General features: G+C 47.1%; 1 protein-coding gene and 1 long non-coding RNA gene across 2 annotated transcripts in view; one reads left to right on the top strand and one right to left on the bottom strand.

Moving 5' to 3' along the window:
- DNAH3 (dynein axonemal heavy chain 3) overlaps positions 1–26,819 on the top strand; it is a 399,027-nt gene that overhangs the window by 340,611 nt on the left and 31,597 nt on the right. The window contains exons 50-53 of the mRNA XM_083153252.1: positions 893–1,075; positions 12,099–12,297; positions 16,356–18,497; positions 22,317–22,542. Coding sequence (XP_083009378.1) covers positions 893–1,075; positions 12,099–12,297; positions 16,356–18,497; positions 22,317–22,542 — 2,750 coding nt within the window. The remainder of the gene's footprint in view (positions 1–892; positions 1,076–12,098; positions 12,298–16,355; positions 18,498–22,316; positions 22,543–26,819) is intronic.
- LOC146020271 (uncharacterized) overlaps positions 21,751–26,819 on the bottom strand; it is a 40,369-nt gene continuing 35,300 nt past the window's right edge. Inside the window, exon 3 of the long non-coding RNA XR_014450760.1 lies at positions 21,751–22,652. This is a non-coding gene — a long non-coding RNA (uncharacterized LOC146020271). The remainder of the gene's footprint in view (positions 22,653–26,819) is intronic.

Raw genomic sequence — 26,819 nt, 5'->3', positions numbered from 1 at the left:
TACAGAGAATATTCACATCAGTCCCTGCCCCAATGGAGCTTACAATCTATATTCCCTACCACATGTACACGCACTAGGGTTCATTTGTTGGGAGCCAGTTAGCCTACCAGTATATATATTTTTGGATTGTGGGAGGAAACTGGAGTACCCGGAAGAAACACACGCAAGTACTTGGAGAATATACAAACTCCGCACAGTTAGGGCCATGGTGGTAATGGAACCCATGACCTCAGCGCTGTGAGACAGTAATGCTAACCAGTACTTCGTCTGTACTGCCCCGATACCTCACCGGCCTGATTCTGCTCAATGTCTATGGCGACCCAAGCAGAATCAACCTACTGCAATGGGCTAAGAAATGTGCAGTGCTGCCTCCTGACCCCTGAGCACCATACTTTCCATAGTCATTGACCATCGAATGAGTTTTTTGCCCGTGTGGACGCATGCGAGGGAATGTGTAAGCGTACACATCCCGATTCGTGCAGCAGGAGGGCGGGTGCTCAGCAGGGTAGCGAGCGGTGTTTATCTGTTTGCTAGGCTGTGTATATATATGCCGCCCAGCGAGCAGGTGTGGTTCCGGACAGTAATGTTCATCTATTGTTTCTATCTGAGCACTGTATATTGACCTAGATTACCTCGAGGTCTTTGCTATTTCCCTGTCTCTCTGTTCTGCAGATGTATTCTGTTTTTTCTTTCTCTAAAAGACAACTATAAAGAGAAAACATTTTTAATGTATAAATGATGAATCGTGAGTGAGTGGCGACGTATGCTGCTTTTCTGCTTTAAATTGTATTCTTCTCTTCCCCATAATAACGTTTAATGATTCCCATTGTAGTTGTGTCTGTTGAGCCTAGAACTTGCTAATTATTGCTGCGCTTCATGTAATTTGTATTAGGTCTCAGTTATGCAGAAAGAGCTTACTGCGCTTCAACCAGAATTGATTAAAACGTCAGCTGAAACAGAAAAGATGATGATTAAAATAGAAAAGGAGACGGTGGACGTTGACGCTAAGAGAGAGCTGGTGGCTGCAGACGAGAGGGTGGCTAATGAGGCCGCCGCTGCTTCTAAAGCAATAAAGGTAACCCCAGAGACCTGAATATGCCATGTAACATCAACAGCCTTGGTCATATTGAACAAGTGGGCGGATCTCACCTGATAATCATATTCCTGGTCAGGTGACGGTCCTACTATAGACCTGATTCCAATACGGATAAAGTTCACACAGACGCAGCTTTATGCAGCAGGAGGCATCCGAGGGAAAATATGTCTCTAGCTGCCATTGCACATCTGATTGCTGCATCCTAAGATGCAGCATTAAATCCTCTGCAAGATCACGGTCCATCTAAATAACCCTGAGGATACTCAGTTTGACCATCGCAGCTCCATAGCCGAGTCCAGGAAGTCTGGGACGACGATAGGTGGAGACTCTGGCCTTTCCACACCCAGAGAATGTGGGTGGCAGGCTGCAGCTCAGTTGGAACAGCATGCAACAACAAGGGACCCATTCTGCTCATGAGCAGAACAGGTCTTGCGCTCTGTATGCACCCCAATGAGACATAGGTAACAATCGAGTTTGTGTACATCTCTGAGTTAGGACCAAAGGAGGCGAGGCAGATTTACAATGTGCAGAGAGATTTAGATTTTCAAACTGAAATCTAAATTGCAGTGTAGTAATAATATTTGTGGGCTACAAGCAAAAGCAGCTAGTATTTATCCTGCATGCAAAATAATATTTATTTGCTCTCCTTGCAGTACAACATGGTTGGTCAAGGTGCTCTTTTTTTTTTTACTCTATTCCCAACTCATGGGGAAATTTACTAACATTCCCGTTTACGACCAATCCCGTGTATGAACGTGTAATACCGGGATTGGCCCTTACGGGCCGAAAATACGAACTGAGAATAATTTTCTATTATAGTATAGTATTTACTATACTGCTGTATTCTCGTTCATATTCGGGAAAGCACGGCAGCCAAATATGAATCACTTCACCATACGGACGAGTATGAAGCCTGCAGGGATCATTCAGATCTGTGCAGGCTTCTCAGTGTAAAAAGTAGAAATATAAATCATTTCTAAAAAAAGCCTGGGTCCCATAGGACATCTGGTGACCTCAGCGGCCTGCCTGTGGAAGCCGGGAAGCCCCTTCCCCTGTTCACATGGGAACACCCAGCACTTTCCTGGGCGCACACAGCATTTTTGTGGGTACACCCAGGAAAGATGCGATTGCCCCCAGCACTCCTCCTGAAACAACCCCCCCCCCCCCCCCCCCGCTGCGAGCGCCTAAGAGACTATGCAAGTCACTGAGGACGCCCGCAGAGAAGACCTGATCATGCGCATATACGCATATGCACATGCGTAGATCCTCAACATCAGACGCCGTTGCGAATTCATAACGTGGTGTCCCAACCAGAATGAAAGCCAAAGTGTATTGGTGTGCAGGCTACTCCAGCATTTAATGAGCATGTTAACAAGTGGATGCGTTCACATTGGAGACATTTTTTTTAAATTGAGTAGTTTTTATTGACAAGAAGTAAATTGATACACAACTGTACATTATGACACATATTATGTTAAGCAGACCGTCATGCAGATTAAACGAATAAATCTTCTTAACAATTACTGTAACAAGCTTGGAGTGCTCATTTGTGTCCGTGTCTGTGTCTTGAGTCGTCGATCGACATTGCTTACTGGAATGGGTCTAGCAGCAGTACAAATTATGCATATGGAGTAGCTTTGTGTTAACTTTTTCCCTTATAACCATATCCCAGTACCCACAAGGTGGGGTACCACCCTCCCACCCCCCAAACAAGTACAACAAAGAAAAGAAAGAAGAGAAATAATAAGTACATAAATAAATAAACAGTAATGATCGCTATAGAACGTAGTGCAATGAGGGCACAGCACCTTTAGGGGTACACTGTTTGCAAGCCATAGATGTAAGAAACGGTGGGTCCAATTAGACCATACTTGGAAAGGGGTGAGTGGTTAAGCATGGACAGGGACTGCAGTAGGCGGCTCTAGGGTACAGATAGGGCCTGTACAGGGTCGACAGGTAGGGCCAACCTGGAGGATGTCCATCTGCTCCACTTAGCCACGTATGGGGCAAGCGAGCCTCTAGCTCTATAGGTAAATCTCTCGTGCCCCGCGACCTCGTTAACAAGAGCCCGACAGTTATAGATGTTCGGGTGGGAGACATCAAACCATTTCCTGGCTATAAGGACCTTGGCCATGGCGGTCAGACAAAGGACATATTTGTATATTGGGGGCAAGTGAGACTCCTCAATGCCGAGAGCAAAGATACAGTACCTGGGGTCAAATGGGGGGAGAGATGGTTCAGTAACAATTATATCGGCCCAGACCGCCTCCCAGAAGGCCAGCACCGGTGGGCAGGACCACAGCATGTTCCAGAAGTCTGCGCCGGGCGAGGCACATCTGGGGCAGGTATCATCAGTTCTAAGTCCCACTCTCAACATAGACACTGGAGAGCGGTAGGCTCTGTGCATCACATAGAATGATATTTGCTGGTATTTCATGCAGGGGGTGGCGTATCTGACCGATTCAAGAATCTCAGCCCATTGTTCCTCATCTAGTGGTCCGATGTTGAGCTCCCATTTGGACTTAAGGGGGATGAGGCTATTGGCGCCTGTACGACTGATTACAGCTTTGTATATGGTGGAGACCTGTTTAGTAGTGGCCAGGTTTTGAAGTAAGGTCTTAATTGGGGAGTCGGAGGTGGAGGGGGGGGGGGGGAGTCCCTGTCCCTGAACTGGGCCTGAGCCGCATGTCTAAGCTGCAAGTAGCGATAAAAGGATCTATTGGGAATTTGAAGTTCCTCAGAGAGTTGTTGAAATGTTTTAATCGTTCCCGCAAGGAACAACTGGGAAACAGACATAAGAGGGTAGGCCTGAAGGGAGAGGACAGAAGAAACTGAAGGGGGGGAGGCGGGATCCCACACACTCGGCATAGGCACACTCAAAAGTAGTGCCAGATCTGCCCAATATCCAGTCCGAAAGGTGCATCAACTGGGCTGCCAGGTAGTAAGCTCGAAAGTCCGGGAGCCCCAGTCCGCCGTCCACCCTGGGTTTGGTTAGTGTCTTAAATGCAATTCTAGGTGGTCTATTAGCCCAGATAAATGACGATAGGAGGGTATTGATGGACATGAACACATGTTTAGGTATATAGATCGGGGAGTGTTGGAGTAGGTATAAGTACTTGGGAAGTATAGACATCTTGATGAGGCTAATTCGGCCCATGACAATTAGGGGGAGCTTTTTCCATTGGTGGATTTTGTTTTTAAATTCCCTGGTGACCACGTCGATATTGAGGGGTACAAAATCAGAGATTTTAGGGGTAATCCAGACCCCCAGGTACTTGAACTTGAGGACCCATTGGAGCGGGGAGGTGTAGGGCAGCCTGTCCGGAATCCTACCAGATATAGGAAGAATACTAGATTTCCCCCAGTTGACTAGCAAACCAGAGAAGATCCCAAAGGATTCCACTATCTGCAACACCTCTTCCAGGGACACCCCAGCGTCATTAAGGAAAAGAAGAGTGTCGTCTGCATATAGTGCTACCACATCCTCCCGTTCCCCCAAGGGGATACCCCGGACAATTGGGGAATCTCGAAGCATGATGGCCAGGGGTTCAATGGCAAGGGCGAAAAGGGCAGGCGACAGTGGGCAGCCCTGTCTAGTGCCCCTGCCAAGTGGAAAGGCCAAGGTCACAAACCCATTAACCGATATGCGGGCCACAGGAGATGAGTATAGCAGGCGGACCGAGTTTATAAAGTTAGGCCCGAAGGCAAAACGGCGCAGAACCTCCCACAGATACTCCCACTCTACTGAGTCGAAGGCCTTGGCAGCTTCTATCGACACAACCACTGCCCCCGACCCAGCTTCCGTCCCTCCATGTAGGTGGCAAAAGAGTCTCCTAAAGTTACGTGTGGTGGACCGACCAGGCATGAAGCCAGACTGGTCTTCATGAATGACCGAGGTGACCACCGCATTAAGTCTGGTAGCCAAAATTTTAGCCAGTATTTTTACGTCGGTTGAGAGGAGTAATATGGGACGGTAGGAGTCCGGGAGAGAGGGATCTTTCCCGGGCTTGGGGATAACAACTATGATTGACGGGGGGAGAGTCCCCCCTCTTTTAAGGTCGGTGTATAACTGGAGGAGATAGGGCACAAAATAATCTTTATACTGTTTATATACCTCTATCGGTATGCCGTCGCTGCCAGGGGCTTTTTTGTTTGGGAAGGAGGTAATGGCTGATTTGATCTCAGATTGCATTATGTCCGCCTCCTCTGAATGGAGGTGGACGATCTCTCATCCCGGGCGAGATACGCCAAGTAGCTGCCTCCTACGTCTGACTGGGAGTATTTGGTATGTGCAGAGAAAAGGAGTTTACGCCTGGACTTGTCAAATAGGTGATCTGTCCAGAGCTTCTGCGCCACATCCCACCTTAATTTGTCTACAGGGAGGCCAGAGCTCAAATATGTTTTCTCACATCGTGAACAGGCGTCCTCAAGTTCAACCTCCCTCTCTCTACCAGCCCTCTTAATGTTAGCAATTCTTTTTAGAAGGGAGCCCCGGGCCACCGCCTTAAATGTCTCATGTCTGATAACTGGGTCAGGGCACGAGGCGTTATCTACTTGGAAGTCAGACCACTCCCCAAGGAGTGCATCTCTGTCTGTCAGCAAGGTGAGCCAGAAGGGGTTAAGTCTCCAGGAGCTAGCGCCCCTGGAGGGCATCAGATCTAGCCTTATAGTCAGGAGGGAATGGTCCGATATCCCTCTCTGGAGATACTCCACTTACAGAGTTTTGGTTAGCAAGTCTGGGGATACAAGTGCAAGGTCGATCCTAGAGAAGAATTGATGGCCCGGGGAGAAGCAGGAGAATTGCCTCTGAGTCGGGTGTCTATGTCTCCAGGCATCAGTCAGATTCAGTTCATTTAGTAGTTTAGCAAATGGAGTGGGCGAGGGCGATAGTGAGGAAGGAGATCCCCCCCAGACCCGTCCACCTGTCAAGGGATCTGTCCAGAATGTTATTAAAGTCCCCAATGCAAATCACAGGGGCCGCCGGAAAGGAGGCAAGGAATGTCACAGCCTTCCTGAGGACGTCGTTATTATAGGGGGGAGGTATGTAAATTGCTAATATATTCATGGTTGTGTGGTTAACTGTGGCTCTAAGGAAGACGTATCGCCCGTATTGGTCAATTTGGTGATGAGTGAGGTGGAAGTTAATGTTTTTTTTTTTTACCATGATTGTTACCCCTCGAGCATTATTGGAGAAGGTGGAATGAAAAATGTGTCCCACCCAGGGTTTTTTAAGCGATAGTGACTTGGTGCCCGTAAGGTGGGTCTCTGAGGGCCTTATTCTGATCGGTGCGGATATTCCCGCATGCGGACGGACCGCCGATGTTGATCGTCTGCGCATGTGCAGAGGTCACTCTGCGCATGTGCAGGCGATTTCGCCGCACGGATTCTTTATACGCCGCACAGGGGGCGTAGAGGGGCGTGAGGGGCTACTTAGCCTCATTACCCTATGCATACGCCCCGCGTTTCATGGGCGTTCCCATGCAAACGCGGGGCGTATGCATGGTAATGAGGCCGTGACGCGTGGGTACGGGGTGGGCATTTGACATCGCCGGATGTCAGCTGCCCGCCCCCATACATGATTTCACACGGACAAGTGTCCGTGTGGTCTTGTGTGGCGGGACCTGGTGGAGCGTGCGGCCCTGCATTCGATGTTCGGCGACCATCGAATGCAGGGGCTGCTCCCAAGACGGAGGAGGCGTATCCCCGTCCAATTTCATGCGGATCGCCACATATCCGCGTACGGACGGCAGGTGGCGATCCGTATGGAAGGCGGGGATTCGCCTGCACGGTCGCGGCCGCATATTCTGATCGGGCCGCACCGATCAGAATAAGGCCCTGTGAGACAGGCCACATCAGCTCCATGCTTTTTGATTTCGGACAGGACAAGGGAACGCTTAACCCGATCATTGAGGCCTCTAACATTCCTACCGAGTATACATGTGGGGGAGACATAATACAGGGGGGCAAGGGGAAGAAAGGAGGGGAGGCGGCCGTCGCTCAGGCCATAGATGGGAAGGCGGGTCCCATGAGGGTAGGGAAGCAAAGGGAATGGGGGAAATAGGAACCTAAAGGTGGCCCCGTCCCTCCCAGCACCACCCAGGGAGCGGTTGGCGAGAGTTAAGCTACAGTCCCACCCACCGGCTCTATGGTCATAGTGGTCCATGTAGATAGATCCTGTAGGGATAGAGTATAGTACCAACTTGCACATCATTGCATTCAGAGAAAATAAGAAGAGACAACATAGCGATAACATTGTAAAGAGACAAAACCCCAACACCCAAACCCACCCGGCATACCTATCTAACATTAGATATGCTTTGGATCCCAGTTAACAGCTAACGACTAAAACTAGAACTATTCAACTAGCAGATTAACTGTATAAACTGTGGGATATAGGGATCTGTAGTCACCTATATAATAAAGCTATTTCCTTACATCGAGCTCCGTTAGGAAATAGATATCCCGAACCCTTTAAGAAAAAAGATTATACTTAGATAGGGGTGTAAGGATATCTGGAGTGCAGCCTAAACAAGAGTAATAACAAATTAGTTAAGTGAAGTCAAGTGTTCCACTAAAAATAGGTAAGAACCAGCATGCTCACGGAGGAGATATCAGTTCGGACGTTGTGGCCTGCGATCCAGCCACTGCTCAGCCTCTTGGGGGGAATTGAAGAAGAGGGTGTTGCCATCCGCAACCACCCGAAGTGCGCCGGGAATAGCATGGAATATTGGATTTGACGATCCCGTAGTTTCCTCTTGATCTGCAGGAACTGAGCTCTTGTCTTCTGGATGTCTGCTGCGAAGTCGGGGTATGCCGCCACAACCTGGTTGTCGATTTTGAGTGGGCCTCGTTCACGAGCCAGCCGGAGGACCGCATCTCTGTCTCTATAATGTAGGAAGCGGGCTATGAAAGTGCGCTGGGGAGCGCCCGGTGGTGGAGCCCCAGTGGGCAGCCGATGGGCCCTCTCCACTGTGAAGTGTCGGCTGAAGTCGTCAGGTGAAAACATCTCAAGGAGCCATCTTTCAAGAAATTTTTCAGGGGAGGTACCCTCCGCCCTCTCTGGTAGGCCAACAAAGCGCACATTGTTGCAGCGCAACCGCCCCTCCATGTCAGATACTTTGGATTTGACCGCTGCCATTTGTGAGGTGAGATCAGCCACTGCTGCTTTGAGGGGGTTGGTTGCGTCTTCTAGGTCGGAGATACGGTGTTCAGCTTCTCCAACTCTCTCCCTCCCCTTTTGCATATCGTGACGGATAAGGGAGATATCAGACTGGACCTGCCCGATTTTATCCATGACCCTCTGCTCAGTTGCTGAGATGGCCAGGAGGATCTGCTGGGTGGATTGGGCGGAGTTTTCAGCAGGAGGAGAGTCCTCTCCCTCTCGGGAGGATTGCGGGGAGCTGGGGTGCTGGGTGGTCTGCGTTGACGGAGGGGGCTGGGATCCTCGAGCGTACTTCTCGAGCCTGATCGCTGCGGACGCAGCGCCGGTTTTCCCCATGATTCCGGGTGTCGGTTGGAATAAGGTGCTGTACCAGGCGACGGATATTGTGTGTTGGGAATGGCAGAGACAGTACTATAGGTTTGTACGGTCTCCTCAGTAGAGTATAGGAGACCAAAGGCCGAGTTTATTGGGGGGCAGAGTGCCTAGGAGGGTGACCTGCACAACAAAGTCTCTCGGTCTCGAGTTGACCCAGCGGGCGTCTGGTGTGAGGGGAGTCAGGGACCCAGATGTAGTTGAGACTGAGAGTTGGGTCTCAGGGGCAATATCAAAGAGCACAGATGCACTGTTCCGGAGGTTGGTCAGTCAGGTGCCTTAGCAGCAATATCAGGGAGCACAGAGTCACTCAGGAGTCAAATATACTGGTGTCTACTGACTAGAAGTGGCTGAGGCAGAGAGGAAATATCAGGGCTCACAGTATAACTGATTTGGGGGTGTAGTCTTGGGTGCGAGGTTCACAGGGGTGTCATCAGTGAGATGAGAGTCACTGGGGTGATGAGGCCTCAAACAGGTACTGGTTACTTTGGAAGGGGAGGCTGCCAGGGGAACAGAGGGGATGTGCAGGTTCTATCTTGTTCACCGCAGCCAGCCAGGGGTCTGAAGTTAGGCAAGGGGGCCGGCAGAGTCACCGCCGTTCGCCTCCATCTCACCTCCAGGGGGCAATTAGTACGCCAGACACACCGGCCTGACTTACCGCTCTCGCGACCTCTGGGGGGGGGGTACCACAGCCACTCGATGGGTGTTGATGTGGGGGCGCGGAGACCCCACGTCCAGCCGACTGCTTCCAGGCACTGACCGCCGAGCAGGGGGACGAGGCCGCGGACGCACGTCAAAGCCGTGTGCCGGAGCTCTTCTGGGGAGCGGGGAGCAAGGCAGGCGGCAGCAGAGACAGGCAGGCCGCCAGGCTGTGGTATCAAGTGGGGGGAGAGACACCACAGGCTCGATCCCCAACAGTCCAAGCCTCCAAGATGGCGGGGGCCGCGATGTGTAGGCTAGGAGAGTAGTGTCACCCCTCTATGCTTTGCCGGGTCTCCACAAGGCAGTAGGAGGTAGGGGAGGCCGTGAGAGGGTGGTGTAGGCCGCAGGCCAGGAGTCCTCAGTGAGGGGAGAGGCACGGGAGACTCAATCCGCAGCAGCCCGCCCTCCAAGATGGCGGATGCTGCGACGCTCCGTTCGTGGAGGGGGGGAGAGAGCGGATCCCCCTATGATGTGGCGCCGGGACACCACAAGGTAGTAGGTGATAGGGCGGGTGGCGGCAGGATGTTAGTGGCCGCCGAGCTCCGCCGTTTAGCCGTTCAGCCAGGGGAGAGGGACAGCAGGCACGATCCCCCGCAACGCCGCCTCCCGCAGCTTGTGCAGGGGAGGAGAACGGAGCGCCCTGCAGTGCGGCGCCGGTTCACCTCCAGGCAGGGAGAGGCAGGGCGGGCGGCGGCAAGGTGTTTCAGGCCGCCTGCGTCGATCCCCCAGAGAGGGGAGAGGCAAAGGAGGCTCGATCCCCGGGTGCTCTGGCTTCCAAGATGGCGGGGGTCGCGGCGCTCAACTCCCCCAGAGCAGGCTGGCAGGCGATTTTCGGGGTTCAAGCACCCAAGGTCGTGGCAGCTGGTTCCAGGGAGGGTATGTAGAGGCAAGGGGGTGTCCAGTGGGGAAGAAAGGTGCGGGATATAGGATTTTTTTTAAGGATTACTGTGGAGCTCTGTGAGAATGCTACCTCTCACATGCTTGGCCAAGCCACGCCCCCCACATTGGAGACAATTTCGGATATTGCTGTCTTCATTGAAGAATTACCGAAAGTAATAAAATACTTTAGATGTGACATATTCCTTTTGGTGATAAAAGATGTAAGAGGGAGCAAGTTTTTTGTCTTTGTAGGCAATCGTGATGTGAAGGTAAGAATCCCTGCATAGATATAGCCCAAAGCTGGTTGGGGCTGCAAATTATATCCAGAGCGAGTCATCCCTCCAGCACAGAGCTGTCTGTGTATTTCATCCTCACAGTGATCTTTTAATAATGATCAGTGTCAGGTCTCAGACAACCTTTTTGGATACGTGAACAGAGTGTCCCTGTACAAAGCAGGAACTGCACCCTTTATAGGCACCAAACGATGACAGCTTCCCTGTAATTTACTGCTAAAGGCCATTACTGTAGAAACTGGAGCACTGTCACTGGTGCCAGCCAGAGAACTACACCATAATGTTTATTTAATAGACAGTGCTCATCTGCTAAAGTAAATTTGAATTATACATAAAAGTGTAACATATTCTATCTAGTCTTGTCAGGTTTAAATGTCAGCGTAGTTGCTGTACATGACCTTTCTCCAAATGTTAATTGACCTATTTTAAATACACTGTTCTCAGAGGCCACTTTCTTAAGGACACCTTTACGCATGTTCATTATTGTAAATATCTGATCAGCCAGCCATACGGCGGCAGCTCAGTGATCAACTGTGCTCAGCTTGCTGTCCTGTCAAGAGTTATTGCTGAAACTAAACCAACAGTATGGGGTAGAAATGTGATTTAAGTGACTCTAGCTGAGGAAAGATCAGGGTTTCCTACATTTAAAGTCTCTAAAGACTGTCAGCAGCACTTTGGGGGGCGGGGCCTGATGTAGATGTCAACAAGCCCTGCCCTCAGTACTGCAAATCCCACTATTTGTGGGGCTTCAATGAGGGGCAGGGCTAAATTACGCTATTTGCATCTTCAGCCTGCCCCACAAAACGGGAGATGCTGGGGGGGGGGGGTGCCGGTATCCGGGAGGGTTTTCCACTTTTCTAGGGGGATTCTGGGTTGGTAGTGTCCAGTGATCAGCAGGTTTTTGGGAATGTTAATGAGAGGATGGGGGTGGGGGGGGGGGGGCTAATATGGGTACAGTGAGACGTAAAAGCTCATTATTGCAAAGTACAGATTTTTGGTACTTTGGTGCCGATTCAGACCGGCTCGTGCAGGACGAATTCGCTCCCCATGGCGATTGTTGGGGTTTGTGCATGCTCGGATATGCGCATGTGCAAGCCCCGGGAGCGAATGCCTTTGGTGAGTTTAACACTCGCTGGGGCATTTGCTCCAGGATGGGTGGACGCAGGGGACCGCCCAGCATTTTATGTCGTGCCAGCTTGGGGCGGGCGGCTGACATCACATGACGTTGGCGCCCGCCTCAAATTCTCGCCAGAATAAAACTAAGTCTAGGTCTGAATCAGGCCCATTGCGCAGCACCAGTACTGAATGGGCTCTGTGACATGTGATGCAGGGTGCCAGGAGAATGTCAGTAATTGGCATTGTTCTGCCATCTGCAGGGCAGGAAGGAGGCTAAGGTGACCCCAGCTTGTTAATGTGACCACTGTTTAGGGGGTGAGATGAAGTCAGGGATCTACGCCATAGGACTGAGTTGGTAGTCCACTATTTAAACTATACTGTAATTATAATTATACATCTATACATATGTTGTATACAATAAATATTTCTAGATGTAAATTCAGTGTATTTTAGTTTCAGCACTGCTATGTTTTTGCAGGATGAATGTGAAGGAGACCTAGCTGAGGCCATGCCTGCTTTGGAAGCTGCAATATCAGCTCTTGACACTCTGAACCCATCTGACATTTCCCTTGTGAAGACTATGCAGCATCCCCCAGATGCCGTGAAGCTGGTCATGGAAAGCATCTGTGTGATGAAAGGCATAAAGCCAGACAGGAAGCCTGACCCAAGCGGCTCAGGTGAAATAATGAATATGTGTTGTGCATGTCTAAGTGTATTTTGCTATCTAGTGACAACATTTTAGCTTTTGTGGGGGGGGGGGGGGCTGCCCGATGCTATTAGAGTCATGACTAGGGGATTCATGCTTGTGACAAAACTAGTGCTGCTATTTAAATTGCGCAGGTTTACCACCCACACTCACATTAAAGCTCAGAGAGAGATAATATTGTGAGAGATAAAGTACCAGCCATGTTTTGCTCATGTACTGTACAGTAGAGAAATTGTCGGGAAAATGGCTGCTGCGCCATTTTCCTGAAGACCTGTGCATGTTCAGTAGACTCTGGCAAAATGGCAAAGTCTGCTAGGGCTACTAATGCCCAGAGTATAATGCACATCCAACTAGAGAGGAGGGGGGACCAGACACACATGGGCCCAATACACTCCTGGTTTAATGTTGTGTTAGATACAATTAGGCCCCAAATTGCAGACATTGCATAAACCTAGCAAGCTTATCCTAAGTTGTGACTATAGCAAGTTGTGGACATGTTTGCACCAGTAGAATATGCACCAGGTACAGCCAATCAGAAGCTGTTCTCTAATGACCACCTTGGTGTATTTGTACCATCCCCTGGGGATCTGATACTGATGCAGCTTGGACAGGGACATGCGTCTATGTCAATGGCATAACTACCATAGGTGTAGGGGGTGCAGCTTCTATAGGGCCCATAGCTGAGAGGGGCCCACCTTACATGTCAAAGTATCATGTGCTACATTTTTCATAAGTGGGAGGTACATTGGGGACCCTTACAAACTTTTGCTATGGAGCCTAAATACATCTAGATACGCCCCTGGTCTATGTGTCTGTATCTGTCAGCAGTTATGCTGTACTCAGTCTGTACTTGGCCTGTTACAATTCTACTTCAGTCAGCGTTGTCAAAGACCTGTATGTGTTTAGCTGGGGTGTCTGAGTTTGTGCAGAATGATTTGGTACTTATGTAGTATCTGGGCTGCCGATTTTTTGATTGTATGCCTTAAGTTAAGGCATACAATCAGATGCGATGCGATGCGATATCGCATCGCATCGCATACGATGCGATACGATGCGATGCGATGACCCGATTTTTCCATAGGATTCAATGTTAAAATGGACTGAGTCCATTTTAACATGGAATTCAATGGGAAAAAGGGGTCCTTTTCATACCCCTACTATCCAAGTGGGCATGGAGTTGGATATAAACCTGTGGCGAGCGTAGCGAGCCACCGAGCCCGAAGCGTGGCGAGCGAAGCGAGCCCCGCGAGGGGACGGTATTCTGTGTCCCCTCGCGGGGCTCGCTACGCTCGCCACGCTTCGGGCTCGGTGGCTCGCTACGCTCGCCACAGGTTTATATCCAACTCCATGCCCACTTGGATAGTAGGGGTATGAAAAGGACCCCTTTTCCCATTGAATTCCATGTTAAAATGGACTCAGTCCATTTTAACATTGAATCCTATGGAAAAATCGGGTCCATCGCATCGCATCGCATCGCATCGCATCGCATGCGATTTGGTCGGGTGCGATGCGATGCGATGGACCCGATTTCAAAATCGGCAGCCCAGTTACTACATAAGTACCAATGATTTTAAGTCATTTAGACGTCAAAAACTCTGCAGCAGCCTATAAGTATATAAAAAACACTACAGTTATCAAACAACTAAAAAATATAATCAAATAATTCACAAATGCCTCTACTAACTCAATGCAAGACTTTATTATAGTTATATCTCACAGCAAATCAGATACAGGAAACAATGACTGTCATAGTTTGGTTTAGGAGGGCAGTATATTGTTGGGTGTAAAGTAGGAGAAGTAGAAACCCGATGGTTTAGATACAAATTCGATGTGGGTGCATGTTGTTCCCATTTTGTAGGCACACTGGGCCTAGGATCTGAAACAGACTTCTTGGAACCCTGCTGTCCGTACTCTTTGTAAGTTTCAGCTTATGCAGGCTGTCTGAGGTCTCTTAATATTACAATATTCATCTTCACTTTAGGCTTACATATGCATACAGAAGGTGTCTATCTCCTATAAACGCCCCCTGCTGAACTTGGATTTTATATATGCAGAATTGCAAAGCCGCTTCCCTGCAGCTGTGCAACTTCTTACACATTGATATTAGACCATATGGAAAGCCTGGGGCCCTTTCCTGTGTCTGTGTCTCAGGCTAAAGGCTACCAGCTTAGCTCTCCCCTGCCCTGCAAGTTGGGGACTAGTAACCCAATATGCTTAGAATATCTGAGACCTGTCACTCGCGACCAGTGGCGTAACAATAGCCCCGCAGACCCCACGGTCGCGGGGAGGCGCTTATTAAGTGTGGACGCCGGGGGTTTGAGGGGCTATTGTGCGCTACACTGCTGCTGGGGCCTCTCTGTTCGCCGCCACTGATGGGACCCGCAGATCTACTAATCTCTTGTCTGCGGTCCCGGGTGGCTCTCCTCCTGGCAGGCTTGTTAATGAAGATAACCCTCAAAAAATGACCGCCCCCTTACAGCAGACACTTTTTGAGGATGCTAGAGGAGGCCGAGGCCTCCTCTAGCATCCTCAAAAATGGTCTGCTGTTAGGGGCCGGCCATTTTTTGTGGGTAATTTTCATTAAGTCTTCTAGGAGGAGAGCCACCCGGGACCGCAGACAAAAGAGAAGTAGATCTGTGGGTCCCGGTGGCGGTAAGTAGCGGGATGGAATGCGGGAGGCGGGCTTTATTTTAAGGGGGACGCGGGCAAAATTTACGCCACTGCTTGCAACACTTACACCTTTCATGTGTGGAACCCTATAACTGCATTATGCAGGTTCCAGAGTATACCGCTGCAGATAATCTCATCTCCCAGTGTCTTCTCTGTGCCTGCTAGCTTGTTGAATGCAGGCCATATAAATGAATAGAAGTCTAATCCTCTCCTTATAAATTCTAGTTCTTATCGGAAAAAAAACTCAGCTACATCAGTCAATACAGTATGATACAAAAGCAAAAGGGAACAGAGTTCACAAACTCTAATTAATATTGATAGGGTCATTTCGACCTGTACAAGACCAAATGACTAACCTCTTCAGAGGGGCAAGTAAGGAGAATTTGCAAGAGTGTACATTTTCTATGAATAATAACAAATCAATAGTACTTTTGCTAATTAGAATGGATAACAATTGATTTCCCCTGAAGTAACTTCTGATTTATATATAATGTGATAAGGCATCACATACACCGGTTAAAGATGAAGTCTGCTTCTTTGTTCTTAGCAAGTAGACAGCATTCCAGGATAACAAACTGGTATTTCTTAGGTTACAGCAATGGCAGTTCTCACCATAAGGGTTCTTTGAGAGAAGCCCTAACATAATATCCAGTTGACCCCCGCAAGTCTATTGCCCAGGCACTAACTGCCTTTGGGAACACCAACCTTCTGTCTTGAACACACATATAACAAGAAGCACCAGGTGCTGCTAATCAGCCAGTGATTCCCAATACAAGACCTATGCCATAAGACCATATCAAATGCCTTATTGGCATCAAGGCTTAGAAGCATAGAATTTTTGGCATCAATGAATGACAGATTGAGCATGTACACTATAGAATGATCGTGCAGATTGGTCAAAAGTACTGATATCACCCAATCCTTTCCTAAAGACAGTAAAACCTTTGGGAACAGTTGACCATGACTTGTTCATCAAAATAATGTAGATCTGCAACAATTTGTCTTTTAAAAAGCTTCCATTTCCCATTCATATAAGCGAGATGCAGCTTTTGTGTAACACCATGGGGAAAATTTTGTAAAGCTTCTAAAAATGAAAAGAGGTAAGGTTGCCCATAACAACCAATCATATTATGTTTATCAATTCACTTTTGCGTCCTAGAAAATGATAGAAATAATCTGATCACCTCTATTAATTTTTAGAAACTTTAGTACATTTACTTTCACATATTCTAGTCCAAATGAATAAATATGATTTGATGGCTGGTACAGAAATGTGACCTCCTTCCCCTTCATGAAGAGTTTCTTTATATAACTTAATATACATAAACATTTGATATTTTTGTTTTCTTTCTCTGCCAGGTAAAATGGTGGAAGACTTCTGGGGACCTTCAAAAAAACTTCTTGGTGACCTGAAATTTCTAGAGAATTTGAAAGTCTTTGATAAGGATAACATCAATCCTGCAGTTATGAAGAAAATCAGAGAGAAATTTATCAACCATGAAGATTTTCAGCCTTCTGTAATTAAGAATGTGTCTTCCGCTTGTGAAGGTCTTTGCAAGTGGGTCAGAGCCTTGGAGGTGTATGATCGTGTGGCAAAAGTGGTAGCTCCAAAACGTGAACGCCTTAAAGAAGCAGATGCCAAACTGTCTATACAAATGCAGCAGCTAAACACCAAACGAGCAGAACTAAAAGCAGTGGAGGAGCGCTTACAAGCTTTGAATGATGAGTTCACTGCTATGAATAACAAGAAGGAAGAACTAGAGAAAAACATAGAGATTTGTTCTCAGAAGCTAATACGTGCTGAGAAACTGATCAGTGGGCTTGGTGGGGAAAAAGATAGATGGACAGAAGCAGCACGGTTACTAGGGATAAAGTACACAAACCTTACTGGGGATGTCCTCTTGTCCTCTGGAACTGTGGCTTACCTTGGTTCCTTCACAGTAGACTATCGCCAAAGATGTCAAAGCAAATGGCATGCTTTATGCATAGAAAAGAAAATACCCTGCTCAAATAGTTTCTTCTTGAGCACTACCCTAGGGGAGCCTGTTAAAATTCGGGATTGGCAGATAGCTGGTCTACCAGTTGATTCCTTTTCTATAGACAATGGTATTATTGTCTCAAATTCAAGAAGATGGGCCTTGATGATTGATCCACAAGGACAAGCCAACAAGTGGATAAAAAACATGGAGAAAGCCAACAAACTCTATGTAATCAAATTGTCAGATGCAACATATATAAGAACTTTAGAGAATGCTATACAGTTTGGAAGTCCAGTTTTGCTTGAAAATGTCGGAGAAGAAATAGATGCTGTTTTGGAACCTCTATTATTGAAACAAACATTTAAACAACAAGGGGTTGATTATATCCGACTAGGTGAAAACATTATAGAGTACTCCAAAGATTTCAGACTTTATATGACAACTCGATTACGAAATCCACATTATCTTCCAGAAGTAGCTGTAAAGGTTTGTCTTCTGAACTTTATGATTACACCTTTGGGCCTTCAAGATCAACTCCTGGGCATTGTAGCTGCAAAAGAAAAGCCAGAACTAGAAGAAAAAAAGAACCAACTTATCATTGAAAGCGCAGCCAACAAAAAGCAGCTTAAAGAGATTGAAGACAAAATTTTAGAGGTTCTGTCCTCCTCAAAAGGAAACATCTTAGAAGATGAGACCGCTATCAAAGTGTTGTCCTCATCAAAACTGTTGTCTGAGGAGATTTCAGAAAAGCAGCAAATAGCCTCCGCCACCGAGAAGGAAATCGATGAAACACGAATGGGATACAAGCCAGTAGCCATTCATTCCGCCATTATATTTTTCTGCATTTCTGATCTGGCCAATATCGAACCAATGTATCAGTATTCACTGACATGGTTCATTAACCTTTATGTCCACTCAGTTGCCCACAGTGAAAAAAGTGAAGACCTTCAAATAAGAATATCAAATATAATTAATCATTTTACAAGGAGTATTTACAACAATGTGTGCAGGTCCTTGTTTGAAAAAGACAAACTCTTATTTTCACTTCTTCTGACAATCGGCATTATGAAAGGCGAAGACAAAATAAATGATGAAATCTGGCGTTTTCTCTTGACCGGTGGAGTGGCACTTGACAATCCTTACCCAAATCCAGCTCCGGAGTGGTTGTCTGATAAATCTTGGTCTGAAATTGTCCGTGCTTCTAGTCTCCAACCACTTCATGGCTTGCTGGATCATGTTAAAAACAATATTTCAAAGTGGAAGATGATCTATGACTCCCTTAAGCCCCAAGAAAAAGTATTTCCAGATGAATGGCAAGAATTAACAGGATTAAGTCGCATGGTTATACTTCGATGCCTACGACCTGACAAAATGGTCCCAGCAGTTCAGGAGTTTATTACGGAAAACATGGGCAAAACATATATTGAGCCACCAACATTTGACCTTGCAGGAAGCTATAATGATTCAAACTGTTGTGCACCATTGGTTTTTGTGTTATCGCCTGGTGCTGATCCTATGGCAGGTAAAGAATTATTTGCTTTTTGTCTTAAACTAAAATGAATTACACAAGTAAATGAAAGATGAATATAGTGTTAACCCTTTGAGTGCAGAGTAAATTTGTCAAAATAGGTGTGAAAATTGCAAAGCAAACATTTTTATTCATCATAATGGGGCAGATGTATTCAGCTTTAACAAGAGATAAATGCAAGGGTGATAAAGAGAGATAAAAGTCCAGCCAATCAGCTCCTTACTGACTTTTTTCAAACACAGCCTGTAACATGGCAGCAAGGAGGTGATTGGCTGGACGTTTATCTCTCTTTATCACCCTTGCATTTATCTCTTGTTAAGGCTTAATACATCTGCCCCATTGACCTGTAATGTTTACCTTATATAGGAAATATAATCTTTTTTTTACACATCGTTTTTAATTTGAATGTATATAACATGTGAGCGACGCTGTCATTTTTCACGGGTATGTTGAACATCTCTCAGAGAAGTTGGCACTCAAATGGGTTAAATAGTGTTTTTTTACTTGCTAGCTATAATGCCCAGCATTGTAGCGCTTTACTTTTACTCTCTTCTACCCACCTTCCCATCCTCTCCCTCAATTCCTTATACAGTATCTGTATCTATGCCCCTCACTCATACGGTTTCTCGATCTCCCCTCCCATCTTTCTTTCTCAATATCTCTGTAAAATGTTTAGAACATATGATACAGTGTGGCCTGCACTGCAGTCTCCAGCACCCCATGCACCTCAGCCCAAGGCCCCGGTAGCGGCTTATAACCATAACCTTTAGTCTGCATACATACCTGAGCTGGCTGAGCTGCAGGCAAATGAAATTTAGTGTGTTGGCCCATGGAAGTTGATAATCCCACTGTTTCCCAGGATATTGCTGGGTCAGCCCCGTTCACACTTAGGGGGTGATTCTAGTTCAATCGCTCCACTGCGCGTTATCACAGTGGAGCGATGTTTAGAGACTAAGCAAGTATTTATGTGCATCTGCAGCCTCTGTGTACGAGCTGTCCGCTTGCACATGGCAGTGTGGGTGTGCGCGGGGCAGAGGGCTGTTGATGCACCAATGGGAACACCCAGCGTTTCATGGGCATTCCTATGAAAATGCTGGGCGTTCACATGGAAATTTACTCGTGACGTGGGTGCAGGGGGGCGGGCAGCTGATGTCAGCGGATGTCAGCTGCCCACCCACTTCCCGCACAGGGCGCTTGCAGATGTAAGACACCATAGAAGTGTCTTAGATCTGAGTGCTCTTGCAAAATCGTGACCATAGAATGATTTTGCCCCCAAAACATCCATTTGCATGCCTGCAGGGAAAATTGGGGTGGGCGATCGTGCGTGTGGCATTTAGAAGACATGCAACCAGAATCAGGCCCTTAACCCGGTTGTTTACTATGGATTACATAAGAAATGGCCTTTTTAAAGGGCTATGACAAGGGGGAAGTAAAAAAAAAAAGGCCACCATTATCCAAAAGGGCCACCATTAAAGAAGAGACCACAAATATTTATTTGAAAAAGTTTGTGCTTTTATTTTAGTCCCAAATATTCAATATGAATCCGTTTCAAAAGTGTCTTCACACAAGACATGTAAAACTTTTGTGAAAACTGCTTGCAGTATACCGGAGCCATTGGTGTACCTAGACATGTAAAAGTGCTCATAAACAAGTACAAAATGTACATAACAATGCCCCAGAAGCTCCAATCAATTATTTTCTTCAAATATCCCAGGTAGGGAGTGTTTCCACTACCCCTCAACCCGGAAGTGTCCTGGGTCCAACCCTGGTCATTACCTGGATTGGATTTCAGGGGAATCCAAACCGCGTTATTTGACAGGAGAGCATTTCCACTAGCAGAAAACCCGGGTTGATGCGCATTCCCGCGGAAATTATCGGGTTATTTCTGCTAGTGGAAAAGGGATATTAGTTTCCATGTACACAGAGCATGTTCACCCAATATACAATATTGCATTTCACATATACAGTCATTTTAGAAAGCCAATTCCTATTCCTATGCCGATTCCTGTCCAAGATCATAGCAATAGCTGTAATTCTTTGAGTTTCAATAAAACCGTATGAATGTTCTGCATGTCTTTAATTTTCCAAGCGCAACAGTTTACCACGCGTACATAACATGTGCGCTGTGCTTTATACATTCCTGGGAAGGGAAGCAGGTGACACTAAAAGCTTGTGGAAATGAAAAAGACAGTTTCATTATTGCAGAAGTAATCAGATGCATGTTTCCATTCAAGCAACAGCGATTGTTATCTTACAGTAAGCCGCTGTTGGCTATTACAATCATTGTAATATAGCGTTTGTCTGAAATGAAAAGTCCCAGTAATCCAGTAATTATTATATTTCTTTTGTGTCTGTGTGTTGCTCTGGAAAAACAAAAGACCAGTAAAGCACAGTATAGATATAGGCATTTATGTAACCTGCACTTAGGGTTACCACCTCATCCCTTTAATTCCGGACACATATTAATTACACAGGTTCTGTGGCTGGCTGGCTGACTTCAAGACTCCATTTCACCTGGTTTTAAACTGCCACAGAACCTGTGTAATTAATATGTGTATGGAATTATAGGGATGAGGTGGTAACCCTACCTGCACTACAGTCATCTGATTCTGTTATTATTTATATGGTATACGGTCACTAGTCGACAGTCAAAAGGCCGACATACTTTAGGGTGACCACTGAAGGTCAACAGGCCCTAGGTCGACACATTAAAAGGTCGACATGGTCATTATGTCAAAGTCGGCACAAGCATTAGGATGACATAGGTAAGGTCAACAGTCAAAAGATCTACATGGGTGTTTCACTTTTTTTTTTTTACCGACATGTGTCGACAGGCGCTATTTCATGCCCTACCATTCACTAGGGGGTGGAGAGTGAATATAATAGTGTGCCGGGTGTAGTGAATCACTGCTACGCAGTGTAGTGAAGAACCGCTATGCTCGCCATACGAGGGGACGCGGTGCAGTTCTTTGGTGTCTATGTCGACATGTGTTAACATGGGCCAAAAAAGTGAAAAACCCATGTCGACATTCTGACTGTCGATATGCCCAATGTCTACCTAATGCTTGTGTAAACCTAATGACCATGTTGACCTAAAGCCATGTCGACCTTTTCATGTTTCAACCTAAGGCCTGTCAACCTGATGATGCATGTTGACCTTAGTTTGGTTGATCTAATGACTCATACTCATTTTTATTATAGTGTAGCACAGTGATAGGCCAACCTGATATACTCCAGACACAAGTGATAAGTTAAAGCAATACATTTAATCAATGAAGGACCCCAGAACCATATTTGCCCACTGTATAGCTGTGCCCTCCAGGGGTAGGAGGTCATGTTGTGGGAGTGGCATAGGTTTGAGGCATAGCTGGTTTGGGTGGGAAGCACGATTGCATCATCTTGTTACACAAACGCTATACACTGAAGCTATAACTGCCATTGTAAAGTGGGGGAGTAACAATTACATGATGCGGTGCAAATCGTGTTTTTGGGCACCTAGAACACCCACTTTACTCCGGAAGTGATGGATTTGGTGTACAGTAGCTCCTTAAGGCTTGAATGCAGTCCTGGGCTGCCAGGAGCACAACCTGAGATTCAGGAGCCTCCTGGCTGTTCCCTTGCGGTAAGCACGTATGGCTAGAGCTGCCTGTTGCCCATCACTGTTGTTATCACATATTCGATTAACTACAAGAGACAACAGCTCCATTTCTTTACAGTTTGAAACATTTCTGCTGGGGTCAGCTTCCTGTCTAATGCCTTGTTTCTTAAATCTACTTCCTGTATCTGTTAATGTACTGTTTTTTTATCCCCAAGGCTTGTTAAAGTTTGCTGACGACCTCGGCATGGGAGGGGAAAACATCCAGACCATTTCTCTTGGGCAAGGCCAGGGGCCGATAGCAGCAAGGATGATCAGTCAGGCCATTAAAGATGGGACTTGGGTAGTCCTGCAGAACTGTCACCTGGCAACAAGCTGGATGCCGTCCCTAGAAAAGATATGCGAGGAGACGATTATCCCAGAGAATACCAATGAGAAGTTCAGGTACGCAATTGTTGTTTGAGTCGCACAGTAATCAGCTGCGGACAAGGAGAATAGTGTAATCGTGTCGGTGTTCTACAGACGTCTTTGCTTTATGGAACCATCTATCCTCCCTGTGTGTCACAAAATAGATTACGGATCAATGCATGAGCAAGAAAACATAGAAAGCATTCACAAGGCCTGTCATATAGATTATAGAAAGATGAATGGAATTGCAGCAGCAAGGAACAAACATACATTTCATGATTTTATTGTTTGTATTTGTACAGCGATGACGTATAGCGTTGCATATAAATTAGATTGTGCCACTATATTGTCCTTGCCAGTGAGGCCAAACTTGTTCATCATGGTTCCCAAACCTATTGAAGATTAAAGTAAGTAAACCACAAACAATAAATGCTAAAATGTGCTTATCACAGCAGCTGCCTAGTGCCACCACCAGAAGGGATTGCTATGGGCAACTGCTATGTATATCACAAACTACAGATGATAGGATGGCGGCTGTGCTAGGGAAGCATACTGTAAATCTAGACACGGCAAAAAGAAATATAAAAATTCTACTGTAACAAATACATATTGGCGCCAGTGCTGCCGACAGGGGGGTGCCGTGGGTACAGCTGTCCCGGGCCCCGGCCTCTGGAGGGGCCCGGGCAGCTGCCCTCAGCGGCACGGATCACCCCGCACCCCGCCTCCGGGCCTCTCCAACCCAGCAGACCCCATCCAGGCATGCACAAGGCACAGTGCAGCCTGCAGAGCGCCGAGCCCCTCTGTGTCCTAGGCTCGGCGCTCTGCAGGCTGCACTGTGCATTGGACCGCGAAGGAGGGAGACAGAGATGCCAATGCTGCTGGATGCTGGTAAGTAATGAGGGTGGGGTGCACGTCAGTGCGGGCGGCGCTGTGCCGCTGGGGGCCTGGACTGAAAGTCAGTCCCGGGCCCAAACATTTCTAGCGGCGGGCCTGATTGGCGCTGGAATTTTTCTTATAGAGCAGATTCCAGTAATGAGGTAAGAATTAGGTTCTTGTGTATACTCACCCTATACTGCACTAAGTGGCACAGCTATATAGCTATTAACACTTTGAGTCCCAAGTGAATTTGCCAAAATAGGTGTGAAAATTGCCAAGAAAACATTTTTATTTATCATAATGACCTGTAGGGGGAAATTTACTAAAGGAAATTTGTAAAAAAAATAGGTGTATTTGTATCCAGAAATACACTTATTTTTGACATTTACTATCCCGAAAATACGGCAATTCGTATTCGTATTGATAGCACATCAATACGACTACGAATTGCCGTATTTTCAGGATGTATTTTTTTACAAATTTCCTTTAGTAAATTTCCCCCGTAATGTCTACCTTATATAGGAAATATAATCTTTTATTACACAACATTTTTTATTTAAATGATATATATTGTATCACTGTCTCCTTTTGTAAAGCGCAATGGAATATGGTGCGCTATATAAGAAAATGTTAGTAAATACAAATAAATAAATATAACAAATGTGAGCGACGCTGGCATTTTTAGGGGAAGTTTTGAACATCTCTCACAGAGATTTAGGCACTCAAAGAGTTAATCAGGTGCCCCGCCCCTGCTCATTGTATCAGAGTCTCCAAGCCACTGCAGAGTCTGCAGGGGCCATTGCTATGCCACTGACTGGGCTCCCTGCACCCGTATACTGCATGCCAAAACCACACAAGCAAAGGGAGTAGAATAAAAATAGACACGACACACAAATAACACACCTCTGCATTAATAAAGTCCTGTACAAAAATACATAATTAAAAGTAACAGAATTCTAATCGACTTTTTAGAATCAGAAGAGGAAAACCATCAGCATCTCTGTCAATGACTACTCTCCTTACAGCTACGGTCGTGCAGAGATCACAGGGCTGAACTTGAGAACTGCTTATGTATCTTCATGGTTTCAGCACAATTGAGCTTCATACAAGAAATATAGAGTGACATTTAGGGGGAAATTTACTAAAGGAAATTTGTAAAAAAAAATAGGTGTATTTGTATCCAGAAATACACTTATTTTTGACATTTACTATCCCAAAAATACAGCAATTCGTAGTCGTATTGATGTGCTATCAAAACAAATACGAATTGCCGTATTTTCGGTATAGTAAATATCAAAAATAAGTGTATTTCTGGATACAAATACACTTATTTTTTACAAATTTCCTTTAGTAAATTTCCCCCTTAATAGAATGAGAGTTTTTCGCACTTTCAAAATCAGCCATTATCGCACTTTTTTAAAATCGCATTTTTGCCGCTGATTTGCATATTTAATGAGGTGCGTGTTCCGGAAAGAAAAATGCGATAATGTGCGATTTTTCGGCATGAAGATGTGTGAATTTTAGGTATGAAAATGTGCGAATTTGAGGTAATGTGCAATTTTGTGTTTGTAAGAAAAAAAAATGGGTGGGGTCCCCCCTCCTGAGCATAACCAGCCCCGGGCTCATTGAGCCGGACCTGGTTCCAAAAATACAGGGGACAAAAAGCGTAGGGGTCCCCGTATTTCTGAAACCAGCCCCGGACTCTTGGACCGGTCCTGGTTCCAAAAATACGGGGGACAAAAAATCTGGGGGTCCCCCTATTTTGAAACCAGCACCGGGCTCCAACAGCCCGCAGTGTCATTCCACAGCTACTTATTCTACATAAGGTCCCCCGGCCGAAACATGAGCACCGTGGCTGGTCAGCTTTGGGGGCGGGGTACCTGGAGGACTGGGGGACCCCCCCCCCCAATAAAGTGGTCCCCCCCCCCAGGCTTCACCTGTCCAGGGCTGAAGCCCGGGGCTGTCACCGGCGTCCGTGGCCAGTGGATGCCGGCCTGATAGGGTTAAATCTGTCAATCCTAACATTGCTTTATACAGGAGAACTACAAGTACCAGCAGACCTCCCCCGCAGGCTGGGACTTGGGGAACCACAAGTCCCAGCAGGCGGGGCATTAATGGGCCTGCTGGGACTTGTAGTCCACCTCCAAAAAGAATGTTAAAAGAAAACACACACAGAGAGAAGTATGACTTTATTACACACACACACCTCACTTTTACACCAACATACTTACTGATCCAGGATCCAGCGCTGGTCTCCCTCCTGCATAGACGGCTCAGCCCACACTGTCAGCGGGCTGAACTGTCTTTCTCCGAGGCCGATAACAGCCTGTGTAGCGCTGACTCCCTGCGCTACACAGGCTGAGAGCGTCTTTGGCTTATGCGTCTCCATGGAGATGCATAGCTCAGCCAATCAGGGCAGAGCTATGAGTCTCCATGGAGACGCATCGGCCAATCACGCTCTCAGCCTGTGTAGCGCTGGGACTGTGGGACACAGGCTGTTATCGTCACCAGAGAAAGACGGTTCAGCCCGCTGACAGTGCGGAGTCTGGGGGGGACACCCCTTTATTGGGGGGGTCCCCACTCCTCAGGTACCCCGTCCAAGGCTGACCAGGCACGGTGCTCATGTTTCCGCCGGGGGACCATATGTAAAAAGTGTCCCCCGGCTACTGAGAGCGGGTGCGGGGAACGAGAGCTCCGTAGATATCCTGTTCATATATCCTACCCCGGGCCCTGCGGATGATTTATATATACACCAGCTGTATTCAGAATTGCTGCTGTGTCTCCTGGGCTGCTCGAGGACATCCTGGTTCGCTGGGGAGTGCTGGTTGACTGGCCTGGCCTGTTGAGCCTCGTGCATCCTTTCCGGCTGCGGGCGCCATTTTGGATCCTGTGGCTGCTGTGACTTGCGGTCTCCGCTGTCCGGCTGTGTTTTTTGCCTCTGGCCGGGTGGCTCGGCAGGAGGGGGTGTCCGGAGCGAAGAGAGTGGTAATTGTCTTCAGAGACATGCCGCTCAGCCACACGGAGAGACCGGCGCTGCCTTCCCTGCTTGTCTCCTGGACTGTGGCGATTATATAGATCTGATCCTGCGCTGGGCTCAGCGGACATTTCTGGCGTATGATATCTAGAATCTGCGGGGTCAGTATAACATCTATTACACACCATCTGGCTGCACCTGGGTGAGACTACAGCCAGCTGTCCCGCTGCTGCCGACCTCCTCTATATGTTAGGTCGTGTGCTAGCCACTGCCATACTCTACCCTATCAAGTTTCCTCTACGGCTGCCTGTCTACTGTATTTGTCAACTTGATAAACTGGCTGTGAACGCTAAGGCTGGTTTCACACTGTCCGGCTCCTGCCGGACGGGAAATTGCCGCACGGCTTAAAAGCCGTGCCGCCCCTACAGTGTGTAATGGACAGCTATGTGTCCATTCACACAGG

Source organism: Crinia signifera, chromosome 7 (genome assembly GCF_055691185.1).
Source record: "Crinia signifera chromosome 7, ASM5569118v1, whole genome shotgun sequence".
In the NCBI taxonomy this organism is placed as follows: Eukaryota; Metazoa; Chordata; class Amphibia; order Anura; family Myobatrachidae; genus Crinia; species Crinia signifera.
This window is presented reverse-complemented; position numbering and strand designations above follow the sequence as displayed.